Source organism: Cimex lectularius, unplaced genomic scaffold, assembly GCF_000648675.2.
Source record: "Cimex lectularius strain Harlan isolate CLEC.00 unplaced genomic scaffold, Clec_2.1 scaffold137, whole genome shotgun sequence".
Lineage (NCBI taxonomy): Eukaryota > Metazoa > Arthropoda > Insecta > Hemiptera > Cimicidae > Cimex > Cimex lectularius.
Window position 1 is genome coordinate 946,352 of NW_019392687.1, and position 23,142 is coordinate 969,493.

General features: G+C 33.9%; 2 protein-coding genes across 3 annotated transcripts in view; one reads left to right on the forward strand and one right to left on the reverse strand.

The window, feature by feature from the left end:
- The window catches only part of LOC106664828 (ras-related protein Rap-2a), a 297,001-nt gene that overhangs the window by 175,409 nt on the left and 98,450 nt on the right, over positions 1–23,142 (reverse strand). The gene's annotated exons all lie outside the window — the stretch shown is intronic.
- On the forward strand, positions 21,573–23,023 carry LOC106664831. Its single transcript, XM_014390849.2, has 2 exons — positions 21,573–21,675; positions 22,665–23,023. Exons 1-2 carry the CDS (start codon positions 21,655–21,657, stop codon positions 22,944–22,946), a joined length of 303 nt encoding a protein of 100 aa, XP_014246335.1. The 5' UTR covers positions 21,573–21,654; the 3' UTR covers positions 22,947–23,023.

Sequence of the window (23,142 nt, forward strand, 5' to 3'; positions counted from 1 at the left end):
TTATTGAACCGGAATAACTACTACAACAAAAATTGTTTTTCTTTTGACGAGTACATACTGTTCAAGATAGTCAATAACTGACTCTCAAATATTTACTACTACTTAGACAGACAGGAAAACGATTTGTGTTTTTCTAATTTATGTTTGTAAGCATGTGTATGGATGAAATTTTGTGTTCACCCCTGTTTATCCCATCTCATTAGGACTGATGTGGGTAATGGAGTAATGTTATGTGTTAGTGAGACTTTGTAATTTACTATGAAAACGTCTGTTATATGTTTCGATGGATGAGAAAACAATTGGCATGTGAAGATCTCTGAGAAGTGTGTTATTGTTTATATAGGAAAAAACTAACTTAACTAAAAAAACTTTGCACCCGTACATCAAGAAAGGTTTGAGTAGGTATGTGTATGTCTAAAATTTTGATTTTAATGGTAATGCTTATTTGGAGTTCGTGAGATGCGGTCTGGTATGATGTAGGTTTTAGAACAACATTTTCTTTATCGTGTCAACGTTTCTATCTTTATTGAGATCATCTTCAGGACCTGGGATTTATAAACATTGTTTAAATATTTCAAACACATGTAGGATGTGAAAAAAAATCCTACATTTATTTATAAAATTTAAACAATGTTTAAACATTTCAGACCTTGAAGATGATCTCAATAAAGATCGAAACGTTGGCACGATAAAGAAAATGTTTTTCTAAAACCTACGTCACACCAGACCGCATCTCACGAATTCCAAATAATCATTAACTAACGGTCACTAAACACAACACATTTTTAATGGTAATTTTGATTCTTGGTTTACTACGACGTTAGAACGTTACCTGAGAATTGGAAGGTGGAAATTTAAAGGTTACTTGTAAATTCGAGAATGCTTCAGAACTAAAAAGTTGCATGAAGAATTTCTGATACGAGTGACGAATTGACAGTGCTTGATACTTTGAATTGTGGTTTAGAATTTCAGAGAAAAATGTGGTTGGTTTCAGAAATTAAGAGACGCTTGCATAATTATAGCAAAGATAAGAATGACAGCTTGGTGGATGCTTAGGAATTAAAAAGTGCTTCAGAATTTGGAAGGTATTTGCGATTTCTTGGACTCTTCAGAACTTAAGAAATTCATGCAGAATTTTAAATATGAATGAAAGTTTGGACGTTACTGTGGATTGAATGGTATCTGGAAATTTGAAAGAAGCTTGAAAATTCGAAATTGCTTCCGAACTTAAAAGACGCTTGAAGAATTTCCGATATGAGTGACGAATTGACAGTGCTTTATAATTTGAGTGGTGGTTCAGAATTTCATAGAAATTGTGGGGTTGGTTTCAGAACTTAAGAGACGCTTGCAGAGTTATAACATAGATAAGAATGACAGCTTGGATGATGCTTAAGAATTAAGAAATGCTTTAGAATTTTGAAGATGCTTGCGATTTCTTGAACTCTACAGAACTTAGGAGATGCATGCAGAATTTTAAATATGTCATTCATATTTGAAACTCTGCATGCATCTCTTAAGTTCTGAAGATACCAAGAAATCGCATACGTCATCCAAATTCTAAAGCAATTTTTAATTCCTAAGCATCATCCAGCTTGTACGTTGTTTGTGGATTAAATGGTACCTGGAAATTTGAAAGAAGCTTGAAAATTTTAGATTACTTCCGTCCTTAAAAGATACTTGAAGAATTTCTGATATGAGTGATGAATTGACAGTGCTTTATAATTTGAGTGGTGGTTTAGAATTTCATAGAAATTGTGGGGTTGGTTTCAGAACTTAAGAGACGCTTGCACAATTCTAACATAGATAAGAATGACAGCTTGGATGATGCTTAGGAATTAACAAGTGCTTTGGAATTTTGAAGATGCTTGCGATTTCTTGGACTCCTCAGAACTTAACAGATGCATGCAGAATTTTAAATATGTCATTCATATTTGAAACTCTGCATGCATCTCTTAAGTTCTGAAGACACCAAGAAATCGCATACATCATCCAAATTCTAAAGCAATTTTTAATTCCTAAGCATCATCCAGCTTGTACGTTGCTTGTGAATTGCATGGTATCTGGAAATTTGAAAGAAACTTGAGAATTCGAGATTGCTACCGAACTTAAAAGAAGCTTGAAGAATTTCCGATATGAGTGACGAATTGACAGGGCTTGATAATTTGAGTGGTGGTTTAGAATTTCAGAAAAAATTGTGGGGTGGGATCAGAACGGACAGTCGCTTGCAGAATTGTACAGTAGATAAGAATCACAACTTGGATGATGCTTAGGAATTAAGAAGTGCTTCAGAATTTGAATGATGCTTGCGATTTCCTGGACTCTCTAGAACTGGAGATACTTGCAGAATTTTAATTATGAATGACAGTTTGGACGTTGCTTGCTAATTGAACAGTACCTGGGAATTTGTAAGGTTCTTGAGAAATAAAGGGTCCTTCAGAATTAAAAAAAAAATAAATTACAGATTTTCATATATAACCGACAGTTTGGACGGTGAATGAGAATAAGAAAGATGCTTCAGAATTCGAAGGTTTTTCAGATCTTAAGAGATGCATGCACAATTTTTTGTTATGTTTAACAGTTGTTCAAATGATGCTTCTGAATTTGGAAAGATGGTCGACAATTGGATATCTGACAAGCAGTTTGATAGGTCTTTGAGAAATTGTGATTTTCCATTTAAACGCTGCACGACAATGTAGTGGCAGATACTTTAGAATTTGAAAGCTGATTGGCAGTTTTTAAGGTGCTTGAGAATTGGAACTATGCTAAAGAATTAAATGGCGATTCGTAGTTTCGAAGGTGCTTAAGAATGTTAAAGGTGTTTGAGGGCTTGAGTGGTCATTTAGATTTAATTTAGGTATTTATATATATTTACATATTGGTCAAAATTCATAAAATTCATCAAATATTGTTAGGTAGTTAAATTACAGTTTGAGAGGTTGAGACATGATGAGTTTGTGAAAAAAGATCGAGAGTTTAACAGGCTGAGAGTTTGAGTTCATTACATCTCTGACCGGTTGACAGCCCTGAGAATATACATAACGAATTAGCTGTTTTCTTATTTATTGCCAAACCGATTTGGCAGAGAGTCGACTACTTTAAAAGGTTGTGTATAATTTGTAAACATCTTCAGGGCAGAGATGTAATAAAACAAACCGGTTTTCGCTATCCTCCGTTCGTAAAACCACATTCTCCGATGTCCGATTCAACCCCTAAGACTATTTTGAACGAGTTTAATTTAAAACATAAATTTAAAAAAATTAAAACGAGTTCTTTATAACATTGGTAAATATAATAAGCTAAGTCATAGTGATCTAAACCAAAGGAAACAAAGTTACTTTTTTTTAATATTGTCATTATTTGAAGGTATTATAATTTAATTTTAGTTTAATCTGTGATTATTTTTACATTTATCATTTAAAAGAAAAAAGAAATCAATAAAGTTTAATGTAGATAAAACATGTGAAGATAGCAGTTAAGATTATGCTCATTGCTCTTATTTTGGAAATGAATCCTTTGGATAGGTGTTTTTATGTTCGAAGAAAATCTAGGTGAAGCTAGACATGAACTATTATAAAATCACAAATAAGGATGCATCATCGATCATGAGACTCTAAGCACAAAATGGATTGCGAATTGAATCAGTCTTAAAATTTAAGCAGGTCTTATTAATAATTATTCCCATAGTAGGTAAAAGAACATCTTTGTTGAATGAGAAAACTGCACATTCGACCATTTTCACGGCCAAAGTAGTTTTATAAATAATTCCATTCCATGTTACTCCAGCCAGGGCTTCAATTATTCCTGGGGTGCTGATTAAAAATTTATAATGCTTGCAGACACCGTGGCTGATCCTCTCATCACACCCTCTGCGGATGTTCGCAAGTAGGGAATACATGATTAGCACTAGAGATGGGGCTTCAATGGAGTTAACTCACTTTACTTAGCGAACTTTAAACGCTCTGAAAAATGAATACCAAACCTTCAGCGATTGCTGCTCGACTTTGAATTTTGCTTTACCACCATATAGTAACTTTCAAAGAGACTTCACCGCCTCTCTTTATTCCTACAGCTTTTTGCTCCTACAGCTCTTTGCTCCTATAGCGCTTTGCTCCTATAGCTCTTTGCTCCTATATCGCTTTGCTCCTATAGCACTTTCCTCCTACAACCCTTTGCTCCTACAGTACTTTACTCCTACAGCTCTTTGCTCCTACTGCTCTTTGCTCTTATAGCTCTTTGCTGCTACAGCACTTTACAGCTACAGTTCTTTGCTCCTACAGCTCTTTGCTACTACAGTTCTTTGCTCCTATAGCACTTTCCTCCTACAACTCTTTGCTCCTACAGTACTTTACTCCTACAGCTCTTTGCTCCTACTGCTCTTTGCTCTTATAGCTCTTTGCTGCTACAGCTACAGTTTTTTGCTCCTACAGCTCTTTGCTCCTACAGTTCTTTGCTCCTATCGCTCTTTGCTCCTACACCCCTTTCCTCCTACAACTCTTTGCTCCTACAGCATTTAGCTCCTACATCACTTCCGTTCTACATCTATTTTCTCCTTCCGCTCTGAAACCTCTTCGCTGTTGTGATTCTCAACTACAGGTCAAGGCAGTTTGGACATCGGAGTCTTCCTTTCTTCGTTCACTCTCATATAATTTTCAACGCTCCGAGACCTCACATTTTTATCTTTTGTACAACAACCCTTTAATTAAAACGATCAAAATTTACGATTAGCCCTGGCGCTGACACACAAGAAATTCGAATAACCCGCCAAAGCATACATCTGGAATTATGTGTACTATAAATTTGATGAGCTACGAAAAAGAGCTCATTCACTTCACTGAGTGAGCTTTGATCCGATCCTTCAAAAAGAGTCGTTTCTCCCAACTCTAGTACTGGGAAAAAAAATCAATAGGGTATTTTGGAGAAAATGTTTATCTCATACCACTTTTTTTTTCGAACAACGCCAAATTTTTGTTTTGTGGTGCAATATCTCGTTCGAGGCGTTGTGCTATCCTAAATTGATTCGCGCACTGGGATTCGAGATAGGACCGATATACAAAATTCAAACTTTTAAAATGGAAAAAATGAATCAACTTCTCGCATAGAAAACTACAATTTATAAGCCTATAAAAAAATCATAAAACAATGCTATAGATCAAATATTGTAGACATTATCAATCGAACAAATTAGTTTTTCTTTGATACCAACTTTTTCACAGATATTTTATCTTTAGATTTTAAAGTAAATACTTCATTTATTTATTTATTGTTTCATTTTTCCCCCAGTAGGAAGTTTGGTTTTATTTTGTTTTAGATAGCTAGGATTTTTTCCCTTATAAGCAATTTGTTTTTATTACCGAGGGGGTGAATTGGCGTCATCAGGCTGTCTGTAAAAACCATTTTATCTTTTGATTTTTCCTCAACAATAAATTTGTCTGGAAAGAAAAGTTAGTTTTTCATTTATTCCTACTCAAATGTTGGCTATAACGAAAACAATTTTTTATGTGATAATTGCTATTTGCCCAAGAAATAAAGTTCGATAACGGTTGGTAATAAATCAAAATAAGCGTTTATTTATTTGTTGCCATGGTTACATCTATTGAAGTTAACTGTACAATTTCGGTAATAAAAACATACATTTAAAAAAAACTCAATTCGCTTTATTTTGGCAATTCCCTTTTGGCGCTCTGCATTTAAGGGTGTGAGATTTCTTCTAGAGGTCTGCGTAGCTTTGTTGTTTTTGGTCTGGAAATGTATTTTGGCTTTTCGCCAACTTGTTTATGAATTTATGCCATCGCATGACCCTGTTTATGTCTCCGGCAACCGTTGAAAATAATGAAATGGCCCAAACGCGTCTATATCTTGGGTGATCTCAAACCCTCACACAGGAAATAATTCGTTGCCTTCGTCCTGCTTGTATCCCTGAGTGAGAAAAATATCTGACAACTAGTATGATCTGAACTATCAAACAACAAACAATCTGTTGACTTTTTAGTTAGCCTACTTTTCGTATGAGTAAAAAATGTGCTCAAAATTTGGTAAGTTTATTGTTAAATTTATTTCAATTAATTAAGGTTTTTAGTTGAGATAAAAAAAGTCAGCGGGATCGAAGTCACGATAGTTCAAGCGGTAGAGTAGCGGCGTATCTAGCTGAAGGTCGTGGGTTCGAATCCCGCTCGTGACAGTGACTTTTTTATCTCAACTAAAAACCTTAATTGACCACGAAAACTAGTGAATTTAATAAGTTAAAATGAAGTATACTTCACTAAAGCTCTCCGTGGCCATTTCATTTGTCGCCGAGAATCAAATAGATTACACGACATTTGAAAAATGGCAAAAAGGATATAAAATTCAAAAGGTGGGGTTGAGATGGGAAGTTAGTGTCCGAGTGGATCGAAGTCACGATCAAAATGACCAAAACAATGCAGTTAGATGGTTCGGTTAAAGTTTAAGTTTAACAGTAAGTATTTGTATTTGTTGTTGTTAAATGTTGTTTTTTTATCATGATTTTCAAATTCAATCTAGTCCTCTTGAGAGACAGGAGGTGAAATGGCAGATTGTGAAACAGGCCGTTTCAAGAAACTGATATTTGACAGGGGGTCGTCTTTTTTTATTAAATATCGTAGAAATAATCACTGCCAAGAAGCATTGTCGTGAAATTCGGAAAATGCGCGGAAAAATGACCGTAATTGAACCGGAGACTCGGAATTTCAGGAATGTCTCGGGAGAAATTATAGCAGCTTGGGTCCGAACGAAATCACCCTTTCAGCTGACAGTTGCCGGCATTTTTAAGCAATATGAAAAGAAAGAAAACGACTCACAAAACATAGCAAAAATAAACCAAAATAAAATGTATATCTATAAATTTATTGTTGTTAAGTACATAATCGATCAGTTTTATTTTAACAAATAAATAATGGTAAAAAAGACGTTTTATTTTTTAATGTTGCTTTAAGAATTTGCCTTTTCATGTTGAAAGAAATGCCCGTTTTTTTCCTCCGATCTCAGAGGTGTAAATACTTTATTATCATTCCATCCTAGCTATTAACGTAGCTAACAAATAATATCTTTCTAATTACTAACATTGACAATATAATTTATAAACAAAATATAGTTTTTCTGTTCTTAAATTGCACTTTCATCACATTACTACTCATGCGGGTTAACGCGCTTGAATGGTCTGGCTGGAGTTGGACGTCTAACAAGTGGGCAGGTCAACAACGTTGACGTGTCATCTAAGCCTTTGATGGTCGGTTAAATCCTCTTGATACATAACTTCCTCTATGTTCACGGTGTACGACTTTCTGATCTCCTTGCTTCTCGTTACTATGTTCTGAAATCTTTGTATGTTTTGGCGGTTTGTTATGCTCGCATAGCCCGCTAGCTTGATGCCGTTGGCCCACATAATATTAAGGATCTGTTGAAAAAGCTTACTTTCAATCAACTAAGGAGAGTTTCTCTCAATAACCCGTAGATTTTTAAAAATTTGTTTATGAGCTCTTGACCATTTACCTCGCTAGCGTACGGTGATTCAAGATCGTTAAGTTAGGCAGGTATGTTTTGAATTTTCCAGTTGGTAAAGTCCACATGTACCTATTTTCTTTATTGAACTTTATTCTCCATTTTCGTCGATTTTTAAATTCGGGAAATATAGCTGTTAAATAGACAAGTCGGTTGATCCTTGCTTTCTCCAAACGCCATAACTGCCGTAACATCAACCACCGTTATAGTGGTATTTTCCTTGTTTTTTGGCACATCAATAGTAAGAGCAGGTATATTTGAGGAGAATTTTAAGCCTCTATGCCGGCCACTGCCCTGTTCACTATCAGCTTAAGAAGATGAGTAAAGCTGAGACAGCAACATACGGGCTACATGTTACATGAAACATGACGGCTCGACCAGAAGGGACCACAGACATCGACTCATGTCCTTTGTGAATGTAAATCGTTAGCTCGTTTCCGATACAGCCACTTCGGCAGGACATTTCTTACACCAAAGAAGATCCATGAGAAGGCAGGAAAGTGCTTAATTTTATAACAAATAGCGCACACGCCAAGGTATGGCCATAAGCCAAAACCTGTTTAGATCGCACTCGCGGAAAGAACTGCCTTCTGCATTAACCCCCAAAAACTCCTTAAAAAAGAGCAAGTATAGGACATAACCTAATACACTGCCTTGTGGCACTCATTCACGCCAGACTTTATCGAATCTTGGGCAAATCTAGGAAAATAGCCGGGCATACTTTTTGTTTCTTTCGAAAAGTACCTATAAAAACTCCTACCTATAAAAATCCTATAAAAGAAAACCTAAAGCTTTTCAAAAAGTAAACCTATATTTCGAGTGCTTGTTCAATGGCTCGGATGATTCGGTGATCTGGTGAATCGTAGAGTACTATTGGAGAAAGTCAAACTGATGATTTTTCCTCTCTGGATTTCACCCAACCAAAATCGACGTTATGACAGCCATTGCGAAGTTACGTGCTTGTACATTATGTGAGGTCAAAAGGTTCAAATATAATCGATTCGATTTCGTGGTCCGATTGACCAAATAAATTTTTTTCAATAAATTAATCTTTAAGTAAGGTATTGGTTGAGATAAAAAAGTTAGTGTCTCGAGCGGGATTCGAACCCACGGCTAAATACGCCGCAGATTGGTGTCCAAGTGGATCGAAGTCACGATAGCTCAAGTGGTAGAACAGCAGCGTATTTAGCCGAAGGTCGTGGGTTCGAATCCCGCTCGTGTCACTGACTTTTTAATGTCAACCAATACCTTACTTAAAGTTAATTAGTTCAAATATAATGTTTATATAAGTGAGCGAATATTGGAATAAATAAAACCAATCTGCTCAAATTTTACATTTTATTTGTAACGTCCTAATTAATTCAGTTTAATTTTTTTTAAATTAAAGGTTGTTGGCTTCATAAAACAAATGCAGACGTGCCCCAGTGAAATATAACTTTAAAAATATGGAATCATTTACAGATCACAATGTCGACTGGAGGAAACAAACAGAAAATGTGTATTTTGCCACGAAATAGCTAGGAAAATAGACTATGTACTTAGGAAAACCATTCTTGAACAATGTAGATCGATGTCAATTATTGGACGAGAAATAATTGATTTTTTTGTATATTATTGTTTTTAAATATGTTAAGAATGTTAAGCAGATGGTTATTTATTTTTTTGATGATGTATTAGTCAGTGTAAAAAAAATATTCTGTCTAAAGATCTTATCAAATCTCGTCTAGAATAAACTTATTAAAGAAAAGGTCAACGAGAATTTTGTAGTCCAAGACTCGGATTTTGACTATAAAAAATACATCAAAAAGAAGAATCTTCCTGGATCCGACCGAGCGTGGACTACATAAAACTTTAAGATGACAAGTTTTGTTTCTCACGATACAGAGAAAAAAATATAACCAGGTCTGCACCAAAAACAGTACAATTGGGCTTTTGTTGAGATCAACGTCGCAGTGGGGAAAAAATCGCCCGGAAGAAAATTACGAAGCGGTCGTCGATAATGGAAATTGACCGTTGCGATTTTCATTTAAAGCTTCTTTTTCTGTAGGGGAATGGACTCGTGCCCTTGGCCAAGCGCGGACTCTTGGACGTGTGTCGTCTATGGTCCATAGACCTCGTTTTAACGGGAAATACATTTTACTAAGTTTATCAAGTTTATCATGACTTTATGGGCCATGATCATCATGGATCAAACTGTAAACGGGCAAAGGGCTGCGAGCATTAAAAACAGGAGCTTTTTTCCTAATTCTAACAAGGTGACGACCGGTTGGTGGGTCACGAATTTGGACTAAACTTTTTTTGTAAATTCACTTTTTTCCACATCCTACATAAGTTGTTAAATTAAAACAATGTTTGTAAATCCCAGGCACTGAAGATGATCTCAATAAAGATTGAAACGTTAAACGCACGATAAAGAAAATATTTTTCTAAAACCTACGTCTCACCAGACCGCATCTTAATAAACATTTTTTTACTTGAAATTTTCCGTTGTTTAATATTTTTATATTTTATTATTTCAACAGTGTGAATATATTATTTTACAGCATTTTTATGTAGATTGCAATAAAAATATAGTAAAAGCTATCAAAGTTTATCGATAACCAAAAAAATTCTTAAAATCAAATATTTTTGAAGTAAACTAGGTTATAATTTTTTTGGTGAAACTAACATGAAATTTCGTTTTAGCACCTTTAGAGACCTCTAAACATAATTTTTTGTTTGAATTAAAATTTATCGATTTTTCGACCTCTAAAATTTTTCAGATTATTTAGAAGTCGTTATCAGAATATCTGATTGAACCATGAAAATCAGTCCACTAGCATTCGAGAAAAATTATGTTAGAGCTTGCACTACGAAATTCAGTCAGGCAGACAGGTCGTCGAAATTATCAGACAAAAAATTAATTTACACCGATTTCCGCAAAAGTATGGGAGTTTTATAGCGCTAGAATCACGACAATGAGGTCAAATCAAAATTTTGACCCTTTTCTGACCTACTTTGCTTACAGAATGTTTGTTAAAATACAAAAAAAAACAGTATTTTGTTTATTTATCTTTTTAAATCATACCAAATTGGAATATTCTGCGTCCTAAAACATTTTTGTTTTTGTGTTAACGACACTGTTTAAACCAATAATTTTGGCGAAACTAGGGCTTGTTCATTATTCACAAGAAGTGGCCGATAAGTGTCCGATATTTTGGAGAATCATATCACCAAAAAAAGTTTGGTCCAAATCCATGACACATCAACCTTGTCGCCCCCTTGTAAGAGCATTCGAAAACAAAATGTTTGGAAATAAAAGTTAATTTTTCAACAATCCTTATAATAACTTAATAGAGTAAATATTTTTTATGGTGCTTAACAGAATAACTTTGGGTCCGTCCATTCTCGCTGGTCAGAGTCGCTTCAACCCCTCAATAAGAGCTTAAACTCGGGTAGACCTACCTCATAACATACAACATTTATACAAACAGAAGCTATGAAAAACCCATCTAGCCTCCAGAAACAATCAAAGTGGACGGAAAGGAAACACTTCGTGCACACATAATATTCAATAAAACAAGACACCCATTCTTAGAAATGGGGACTAACTACATGATCCAACAGTAGTGTACAACTTACCACTCAACAGACTACAAAATAAAAGAAGAATTCAGGAGAACATCAAAAACTGACATCATTGTGTCTGATGCTATCACGAATTCAAATTTCTTGGGTGTCGGTGCGCAAAGGTATTTTGGATAATGAACAGACAAACTGGCGAGAGGACGACCTGCAAAATCATTAAAAGGCATACAAGTATTGGGATTACAATATCAAAGTACTCCTCTAGTTAAACAAATTAAAACTCAGGTATAGTCACTGGCATCTGATGAAACACCTAAATACAATTATAAAGTTAAAGATGGTTACAAAACACATGAAGGAACTGGATCACTCTAAACTCTATAACTAAACTCATGGAATTTCGCGATAAGCTTTTAAAACAACTGCTAATGTTCGTCCTGTTCTAAGACAACATTTTGCAATAAAGGAATCAACTCTAGGGGCGCTAGACATAGCCAAATGGCAACAACTCTCACCAAGACTGGCAAACTTACTGCTATAGGTCAGAGGAGTGAAGGACAATTAAATAATCACTGGGAGCTGAGAAAACATCTATCCAATGATGATCCCACCTGTAGATTGTGCAATGAGGAGGAAGAAACGGCCGTCGTCATCGTATGCGAAGGAATGGACCTGGAATACAAAGAAAGCCCAGAAAAGAAATAGTAGCGGCGACAGGAGCACTTTTCAGGAGATGGATCGAGTCGAATCCACTGCACTAAGGAACTAGTAAAGCACAACAAGCCAGAAGACTGCTGAGCTTGGGGAACAAAAAACCCCACTTCCTAGTATCCATGATCATCATCATCTATCGTTTCAGCATGACTGCATACACTCAGAAAACAACCAGAAACCCCAACCTTCTCAAGGCATTGAAAGTAATTGTAATATGATAGATCAATCACGTTATTTTCTTTGTGGCGCTAGTGAACTGCGAAAAAATGAATCGTTTAGGTCAATCAATTAGTCAATCCCAAAATGACAAAATATACCGTAAAAAAAACAATGAGATCTGAAATTTATTATTCATTGATATCAAAACAGAGCTTAATGATTTACCATACGTCAGTAGTTTAATCCTCCACGACGCTAATCTTATTTTTGTTTCGTTCTCCCTTTAAAAATTGTAACGAGAAGTTTAATATATTTTTAGTAACAAGTTTCATTTTATGTGTTTTATAAAATAAGAAAATACCTAATATTTACAAAGCATTGGGAGGAAAAATAAAAGTGGGAAGGTGATATTTCTCAGCTCTGTCTCGAATAAAAAAAAATTACCCATGATAAATTTTCCCTAGAAAAATACTAGGAGGAAATAAATTCAACAGAAACATTTTTTATTTATTTATTTTTTTAATTTAGCAATTTGCGTGTAAGTTTGTTGTATTGCTTTAGGTTTTTTCTGATCTTTTATCAATTATGCATTTATTAGTAAACAGAAATGCATGAACCAATAATAAAGGTAAATGTCTAAATAAAAATACTTTATTAAATTATAATTTTTTGACCGGTTTACAATTCTTGGTACAAAAAGCCCGGGTCATATCTAGCTTCGGTTGAAGCCGTGTCAGAAGTGGGCCTGGATGTGACAAAAGCACTCTTGAAATTGACGCTGACACTCACTGTTGTTTTCAGAACATATATGCACTCCACTAATTTTTTTCACCTCTATTTTTCCGTTTTAGAAAAATAAATCTTCATGAAGACGTTAAATGCAAAACTCTGCCAACCAATTGGCATAGAAATAGGGATAAGGGTGGCCACAAGGCTTTCTGCACCTCGACCTGAGAAGATCTATTGTGCTCGACTATTTTTATAACTCACTTTTCAGGTTTTTAATCAGCTTCCATAGCCTTGCCAGCGGCTCCTTAGTGCGGGATCATATTTGCGGCTTTCCTAGCTGCAAGATTCTGCACATTACATAGACCCTCACAAACACATAAAACGTGTTCTGCGGGCTCCTCTTTATCCTGTGGCACAGTATGTCTTGAGTATGTACTCCTTCGGGCGCATGTGCCTTCTTACCTGGCAGAGCCTTATCAGGATTCCAAACAGAATCTTGGTTCTGTCGCAGTTACCCTCCAGTAATTAATTTGCAAGACTTGCGGATGGCCCTTCTACTAATGCCGTGTTCCTCATGCCCGGGGTATTGTCCGATCAAGTTTTGGAATGGAACTTTTGGTTTTTCTGGCAAGGTGCTAAGCCATAATAGGGTTCGTATCTAGAGAATTCAGATTAGCTCCTTTTTTGGCCAACATGTCTACCTTCTCATTCACCATGCCAGGATCAGGTCATTGGTGTCCCTGACTACCATCCAGGGATTCCATACAATTCTAAGGCCTTAAGAGCAACCTGAGAAAATCATAAGAACCTTACTGGAACATTTTCCTGGCCTGTTTAATTATCTGGCACAGTTTTCAATTGATATGTTGTCAAACTGGAAAGCCGTAGCATTTTACCTAACACGTCACGATAGGTCAAGTGGTAGAGCAACGGCGTATTTTGCAGAAGGTCGTGGGTTCGAATCCCGCTTGTGACACTGACTTTTTTATCTCAACCAAAACCTTAATTAATTGAAAAGAATTTATTTGGTCAAGCGGACCACGAAACCTAATAAAATGTAATAAATTTTTTTACCTAACTTTAAAATCAGTTTCAATGTCCACTAATTTAATCAAACAATCGTAGATCAAACTTTAATATAAAAATAATAATATAAAAAAATATTGTCAGTTACAAAGCATTAGAAGACGTTTTTAGATAGAAAAGAAACTAGTAGACTTTTATTAAAATAGGCTTGTTTTTTAATAAATGCGTTCTTACAACCAGCCATATTTCGTTGTTCTGACCTTCTGAAATATTTTTTTAATTTTCGTGATAAGAAATATGAATATTTTCGTTTAAATACTGTATTTACATAACTTGAATATTGTAATGAGAAGTCCAAAAAATATCTGAACGTTAAAAAAAATATGTTTATTAAAACAAACCTTGAAGGTTTTACTACAATCCAACATTCAAATTTGAATTTTTGTGGGGAACAATTTTTTGTTTTAAATTTGTTTGATTCTATACTTAAAATTAAGAAGTCTCTTGTATCGAAAATCTGCACAAGCTGTTATCCGTCGTTGATGTAATAAAAGACGAAGGATTTTTCAATATAACAACCTGTCATGAACAGGCCAAGAAGAAGAAAAACCAAATAAAATGCCATTCAGGGCATTGGAGGGGAATCAAATAGGTGAAAAAACTGACGCTTGAAACGTTTCTTTACAATCTATCGATAATAAATCGATTATGGTCATTTTTTATATTTTATGCTTATGTAAAAAGTCCAATTTTTCTGTGTAACATGGAAATTTAATTGGCGTGTTTTAAAAATACATTAGTAGAAAAAGACACGCTCAGGAATTATCTTTAATTTCAATTTATGTATCACTTCATTCTGCTCGTCGTCATAAATCATCAATATCATTTTGATTTTAGTATTCGTTTAGTAATCAATTTTATCGATTGAAGAAACAATTTTTTCTTGATAAAAATTAAAATTTAGCGATAATAGTTTAAAATTTATCTGAATTAAAAGTAAACAAGGCTTTTTTCATATTTAAGGACTATTGAAACTATGTGCCCAAACTTACTCAAGAAGAGTCATCCTTCATCATGCCAATGTTAAGAAAGAAAGGGAATTGTTTATTTCGGGCGGATCATATATTATTATATATTAGTACAATAAAATACTAAAATCGCGTTTCAATATCACTGACGATAGGTGGTCCTTGGAAGACCCGATTCATAGAAGAAGGGTTATCCTCACCCGATTAATAATAGGCCATGCGAAGTTGACACACGGACATTTACTTTTGGGCCAAATCCAGCGTATATGCCCAGCATGCAGAGAAAGTTTGCTCCATTTCCTGATTGAAACGTGCTATTCCTTGGCTCCATATAGAGAGCGAGTAGGGATATAATGGAAATTGTGCTTGCTGGAATTTAGCACGGCAGGGAGTAGAATAGAATAGAAAAATGTTTATTATTATTCCATTCCAAAATATATTACAAAAAACAGTTAAATGCTAAATGCACAATAACTTAAAACACAAATAGCATGGGTTGTAGTCCGTCTGCTGAATTGGCTTAGTATCTAATAAATTATTCTATTTTAGCAATATAATGACTTAGTTTAGGAGCATATTTGCATATAAGTTATTATTGAAAACATTGAATCAGACCTTCAACAAGTTTACCAAAAAAGTACTGTCAACAATTGTGATAATGAATCTCAACTGAAATTATTACACAGCATCTAATATACTTTCTCACTGTAACAATTTTGTAATCTGGTATAGGAACATTGTTTGCATATCAGTTATTCCTATAAACATAAATTTAACTTGTTAGCATGGAATATTAAATAACAATTTGAGTAATAGTAATTTTAATGATTATTCGGAAATCATAAGATGAGGTCTGGTGTGAGGTAGGTTTCAGAAAAACAGTTAATTAAGGTTTTTAGTTGAGATAAAAAAGTCAATGTTACGAGCGGGATTCGAACCCACGATCTTCGGCTGGATACGCCGCTGCTTTACCGCTTCAGCTATCGTGACCTCAATCCACTCGGACACTAACTTCCCATCTCAACCCCACCTTTTTTTTAATTTTCCCTCCTTTTTGCCATTTTTCAACTTTTTCATTTTTTATCTCAACTAAAAACCTTAATTAATTGTATTACATTAATTGGTCAAGCGGACCATGAAATTAGTGAATTTATTTTTAGAAAAACATTTTCTTTATCGTGCCAACGTTTCGATGTTTATTGATATCATCTTCAGTGTTCAAAGTGTTTGTTTTTTGCGTAATTGCGCCATTCTTGTGTGTCGTGTTGAGAGTGCCCAAAAAATACTTTTAATTTAAGGATATTAAGTAAATATTGTCAACAATGGTGGCAATAATTCTTAACTCAATTTATAACACAGTATAATATCTAAAATGCTATCATATTTTAACAATTTTCTAATCAGATATAGGAACATTATTTACATATTATTTCCATAAATATAATTTTAAGTTTTTAACAGGTTTAACAGTTTTAAGTTTTTTTTTTAAATTATTTTGATTTAAAAATATTAAATAAATATTATCAACAATGGTGGCAATAAATCATAACTCAACTTATAACACAGTATAACATCTAATATGCTATCATGGGGGCGTAGGTGGCCGCAACGGTTTAGGTGTTGACACGGCGCTCATCACTTTAAGGTAAAGGTCCTGGGTTCGAATCCAGCGGCTCTGCATTCGAACTCGACATACTTACAAATGGGTTTTTTTTTCAAAAACACCGGCACCCCGAGGGTTGATATAACCTCTACTCTTGCGAACCCTCGTTAAAATAAATAAATAAAAATATGCTATCATATTTAGCAATTTTATAATCTGATATAGGAACATTATTTACGGATTAATTATGTCTATAAATATAAATTTACGCTTTTAACAGGGGATATTAAATACATTATTCTATTAACAATAATTTTCGTTTAAAAATATTATATAAATATTATCAACAATACTGGCAGTAAATCTTACCTAAAATTATAAAAATTATTAATTAATTCAGTAATTACTTGTTCAGTAAGCAAACAAAAATTGATGCAATAATAAATATTAATGAAATATTTGCTACCTGCTAATAGTTACATTAATTTATTAATTAATTTCTATCAAGCATCAATAATGTAATTGACTAGCTCAGACCATTTTTTTAATATACATAGAATGTAATCCTTGATATCACTATGCATCTTCTCCATTTTTATCTCAACTCGTTTAGGATTGGATAATCACAAACAAAATGATATGCATTCTTAATAACATGCAAATTACGTAATGAACATTTACGCCTATCTTCACTTCTAATAGCTGAGTAGTTTAGATTCATAATTTCTCTCGTTATAAAATGTTTATTTAGTGACTATCTCCAAATTCAATATTAACTTCTTTGTACATTTGATGAAATCGTCCATTTCTTCGTTTACACGGCGGCGAGTATCTGGGTCACGTTTTTATATTCTTGGAGGAAATCTATTCTTATTGTACACACTAATGTGTTTTGTGTCCCTAACATGTATTAAGAGTGAATGTATTTAGTAGCGTGAATGTATAATGTGAGATGGTCGATGGGTGACTTGTAGATGTAGATGTAATATTCGGGGTGTAATATACTGCGCCCTTTAAGAGCCATTGTAGCCTCCGTTCTCTGCCTAAAGCACATCATCACACACATTTCATCAAGAAATTCGATTAATAGGTCGGTTTCAGTGGTTGAAGCTCTTCTATGGTCACATTACACATCCCAAAACATTTCCTCCTGCGGGCTAATGTAGCTCCGCAGTTTGTTAGTAAATGTGTCGGTGTCTCTTCTGCCTCCTTGCAGAATCTGCATGTGCCATCTTGTTGTTCCAATTTTCTTTAAGTGTCCATTTAATCTGCAGTGTCCTGTTAGGAATCCTGTTAGGGTTCGCAGTCTGTTCGTGCTTCCTTTGACACATTCTGTGATTTCTTTCCTACCAAAATTGGTCAGAAGATTCTTGGATTGTCTATGTCCAATTAGTCAATTCCATTGTTCCTTCATTTTCTTTTTGTCCTTTTGTCTGAGATATTCGTTAATAGTGTGGATTCCTATGCCACAGAAGGGTTCAGGTCCTATCAGTGGTGTAGCAGCCCCTTTCCTTGCAAGGGTGCCGCTTTCTCGTTGTCTTCTACTCCCATGTGTCCTGGGACCCAGCTGACTTTATTCTGCGTACCTAATATGTTTAGTTTGGTTTTGCAGTTCAGCACCATCCTTGAACTAATGGCACTTGACCTTAGTGCTTTGATGACTGCTTGGCTATCTGACATGATAGCTAAATTCTTGGTTTTGTACCCTTTACTTAGATTGAATTGGGTACATCTTTCAATTGCATGAATCTCAGCTTGAAAGATAGTGGTGTGTTTTCCCATGGGTTCTGAGTATTTGGTTCCGGGTCCAAATACTCCTGCCCCCATACCTACTTGTGTTCTAGATCCATCTGTGTACCAGAGGATGGTGCCATTTTAAAGGAGTTATTTCCCTCTCTTTCCCATTCTTTTTCGATGGGTGACAATCGGCATTCAATTAGGTTAGTTCTATAATAGAGGCACTGCGAAAATTGACAGGCTCAAGGGCAGTGATGCGTGCGCAGATATGAGCTTTCATAGATCAGTAATCAGTTATCAAGGACATAATAGGACTATGTACCTTCAAGTTTGTATTAGATATAGGTTTTCAAGTTATATTTGCTAGACTAAACTTTCCTTTGCACTTTGAAGAACAGCCTTAGGCAGTGCACGTTACAGTACAGTCTTGTATGTATTTACATGGGTGTGTAGATTTATATAAATCCGTATACGAGTAACCACCACAATCTGAAATTAAGATAAAAACAGTACAATAAAGATTATATCTAAATACAAATGATAAAATAATAAATAATAAAAAGGATTATTACAAATTAATCAAATTTATTTAGCAGCACAATAAAGGTTATACGTAATTACAAATAATAAAATGATAATGAATAAAAAGGAGTTATAAATTATTACAAATTAATAAAATTTATTTACCATTAATAATAATAGTAATAAATAAGTAAATTTATTGAACTTTATACATTTTCGTTTTTACATTTCAATTTATAAAAGACATTCACTAGTTTCCGTGGTCCGCTTGACCAATTAATCTTTCAATTAATTAACGTTTTTAGTTGAGATAAAAAAATTAGTGTCACAAGAGGGATTCGAACCCACGACCTTCGGCAAGATACACCGCTTCTCTATCACTTGAGCTATAGTGACTACGATCAAGTGGCAGAGCAGCGGCGTATCTAGCCGACGATCGTGGGTTCGAATCCCGCTCGTGACTCTGACATTTTATCTCAACTAAAAACCTTAATTAATTTATAAAAGACAATGGACATAAGTCCGTCTGCAATGTTGATAGGTTTATTTTTATCAAACAATAGTACGTGTATCTTAAATAAAAACAGACGAGAATGATAGATATTATAATGATATATACGATATACACTTTATAGTTGTACTTAATTTTTAACGTACAAGTAAAATCGTGCAAGTTTCAACATATACAATAAGTTATTTAATCAAAATAAATAAATTAACAATAATTATTTATCTTTATGTTTTAATTTTCTTAGCAATTCTCTAACAACAATAAATAAGCAAATAGGAGTGTTAACAAATAAATAATATGTAACAAGTAAATTTACATTTTTTCAATCTGCTAACAACATACGAATAATGACATAACAATAACATGTTATTTACCATTATGAATTAATACAATTTACAAAATTATGAACCCAAACTCATAAGAAATAGTAATAAATGATTTAAAGATTGCAAATGGCAAAGTGCAATTTTTTTGCAACGGAGGTTACTAAAATCAAAGATCAAATAAAATATTATAAAATTCATTAGTAATTCTTAGTTCTAAATCGAACAAAATTTATTTTTGTTGGACCCAATTCATTTTGAAGGACTTGAAATAGTAAAAATAATGGTACAAACTCATTTTTTCATCATAATTTAGTAAACCATCTACTTAAATTGATTTAAAACTATAGCATTCGGCCTAAATGACCCATAGTGGTTGAAGGCCAATAAAATACCCTATACTTTCCGATTTATATCTTTACCTGGGGATATTCCCAACATATTTAAAAAGAAATCTTATACCATTATTGGAAAGTGGATCAAAATTAGATGTCAACAACTATCGACTGATTTCTTTATCTCTATCCTTGGCAAAAATCATAGAAAAATATATCAAAAATCGATTAATTAACTTTCTTTTCAAAAATAATATATACTTTCTAATGGTTTGGTTTTCTTCCTAATAAATCAGCCAAACAAGCCATATTTGAATTTTGCTAATTCAAAAATTGGATGCTAAAAAAACCTGCAAGCATTTTGTGTACACTAAGAAGGAATTTGACACCTGTTGGCAGTACAATATTAATATCAAAGTTATCTAAAATTAGCATCAATGGAAATGCGCTTAATCTTTTTAAGTTCTTTCTGTAGGGCTTTGAAAACTAGAATTGAATCTTGCTATAGTACACAATTACTAATTAAATGAGGGGAATAAATGGGTACATTTTTAAATCCTGTCTTCTTGCATATTTTAACGATTTATTAAAATTTAACATTTCTCGGAAAAATCTTTAGCTACGCTGATGACACTATTATTTATTCAGGCAAAAAATTTAAATAAAATTACTAACTCTATTAATAAAAATTTATTGATATAAAGTATTGTCTTGATCAAAATTCTAACCAACCCTAAACGTTTAAAAATGAACTTTTAGATAATTTAAGCGTTATTTATCTATAAAAAACAAAACATGTGCCCTTGAAAAGACAATTAATATTATTTAAAAATATCTCTGAAGCATAACATGATCTGAACATAAATGTTTTTATTTTAATTTTGCAAAATATTTCAACGTAATATTAATTTTGTTTTCTATTATTGATGATCATATCATAAATTATGAACATTGTATAACTTTTTAAGAGATTGTTCCTTATTCATTAAAAGATTGCTTTATCGTTTAGAAATTCAGTTATGCTGGATTTTTCAAATTCCAAATTTACAACATAGACGCCATATTATATAATATATATTTACAAAACTTGTAAAATTACACACAAAACTAAGCATTTTCTTAAAATGGATGGTCGTGAGAGAACTTTAAACGTTTCTTACGTATTGTTAGAAAACACGTAAGTACATAAATACGAAAAGTACACCTAACCTGGCACATACATAACACACGAACACACACACACACACACACACACACACACACACACACACACACACACACACACACACACACACACACACACACACACAACCAAAGATAGAAAACACAAACATATACAAATTTGATCTATTATAATATTTATTAAATTTAAATATTTCTTAATTTTATACAATAATGTTTTACATAAGTCAATTTATAGGCAACTATATTTTAACAAAAATTTTGAAGGGTAGGAACCATATGGCACATTTATAACTAATACTCTTTACCTAAGAGAAATTAAAAAAGGCTCTCTTACAATTTTACAAGAGGTTCCAGGAGAAATATTTCCTTCTGAAACTAACCCGTCCACTTTTTTTTTTCTGCGAAAGGATAGTTTCGACTCCTGTTCTACACGTATCTGGGTGATGTGCTCTCGCCTTTTCTTTTTGTTTCTCTTCCCACTTGGATCAATCACAAATGTCGCAAAGTTTAAGAGGACAGGCGGGTTCCAAGGCCGGTCGGATGGGCCGTTTTTGTCGTAGGATGAACCAATGGGATACCAAGGAGGAAGGTGGGGCTCGTTTGACCCCCCAGAGCAGTCTGAACTATAAAAGAGCGGGATAGGGCGGCTAAAAGTACAGTCGCTGGACCAGAAAAGCTCAAGACGACCCAACCTACCGAAATGGCAGCTCTTAAAGTACTCGTAAGTAGAACCATATGCTTATTACACGTAAGACAAAAAATCATTCAAAAAATTTTCTATGGATTGTGCATTTTTTTTTTTAATGGAGCTTCTTATACAACAATACAATTTTTTAATAATGTATACTTAATTTAAATATTTTTACATAGCAGAATTTTTTTTTCTTGTTATGATTAATTAACCACAATAAGAAAGTATTTATTAAAATGAATGTACAAAAGACCAAGGATTTACATTAGTATGAAAAAAGCTTATATTAATTAATCTGTTTTATTTTATTTTATTTTTACAAATAATGGATCTTTCGGTTGTGGAATTATTTATTTTTGAATTTTTAGTCAATAAAAAAAGTAAAAAAATAGAAATAATACCTATATAATATAAACAATATTCTTTTCTTATAGCTCAGTATGATTCAAAAGTTTTATGAAGTCACCCATATCAAAATTGTATGTTGGTACCAAATTTTTGAACGCTTTTATGACATCATTCAAAACGCCAACTTTTTGAAGGGATTAAATAATATATCACAATTTATAGTATATTGTTCAATAAAAATTATAAATTTCCATCACTTCACCTTTTTTAAAGTTTTAAATGTGACCGATAAATGGCTACTTTTTAAAAAATAAAAACTTATTAAAATAATAATTGATGTTTGTTCAATCAAAATTTTATATTTTATACTTTCCCACGTTATTGTAGATTTCGAGTGTTTCCGAGCATTTTATTCTGTCTGAACCTGTTGATTTAGTTTATCAGTCTTGTCTAGGCTTCTCGCCATCTTCAGTGTGATTTGTGATGGTGTTTCATCCTGCTTAAAACACTGACATAAAGATGGCCAGAAGAGAAAGTGCATGAGACAGAAGCGAGGATATGAACACAAGAATAAAAAGACCGAACTAATTATCCCGCAGCATAACTAAATACACTCAACAATACACTTTTTTTTACCTATTTCCTTTTTTATGAGACAATCGATGTTTTAGATCCTCTTCGCAGTTGTTGCCTGCGCTTTCGCCGATGAACCGGCCAAGGACGAAAGGGTTAAGAAGGACGTACTCCTCGGCACGCTTCCCTACGCTTACGCCGCATATCCCCATGTGTACGAAAAGTACGTCGCCGCCCCCGTTGCCCACGTGCCGCACGTGCCTGTGTCTTATTCGGCCGTACCAGCCGTGTCCACATACTCAGCAGTAGCCAGTGTACCGACCTACGTCCACGCCCCTTACACCTACGGCGCCTACGTCAAGCCAGCACTCGTCTACTGAGACACTACGAAAATCCGGCTCAACCTTCCTTAATTATTTGATCCCTTCCGTTAAATAAAGCTTATCCTTATAACTTATATATTTTGTTTTAATTTAACCCTACATTAATCATCATGTAAGTATTCGTTGAAATAAAAAAAGATAGTGTCACAAGCGGACGGTTTGAATCCCGCTTGTGACACTAGCTTTTTCATAA

What these genes read in the sequence shown, in the direction of transcription:
- LOC106664831 (XM_014390849.2), top strand. Translation starts at nt 21,655, where the DNA reads ATGGCAGCTCTTAAAGTACTC. An exon ending in TGGCAGCTCTTAAAGTACTC is followed by an intron (nt 21,676 to 22,664) that starts GTAAGTAGAACC and finishes TCGATGTTTTAG; the next exon opens with ATCCTCTTCGCAGTTGTTGC.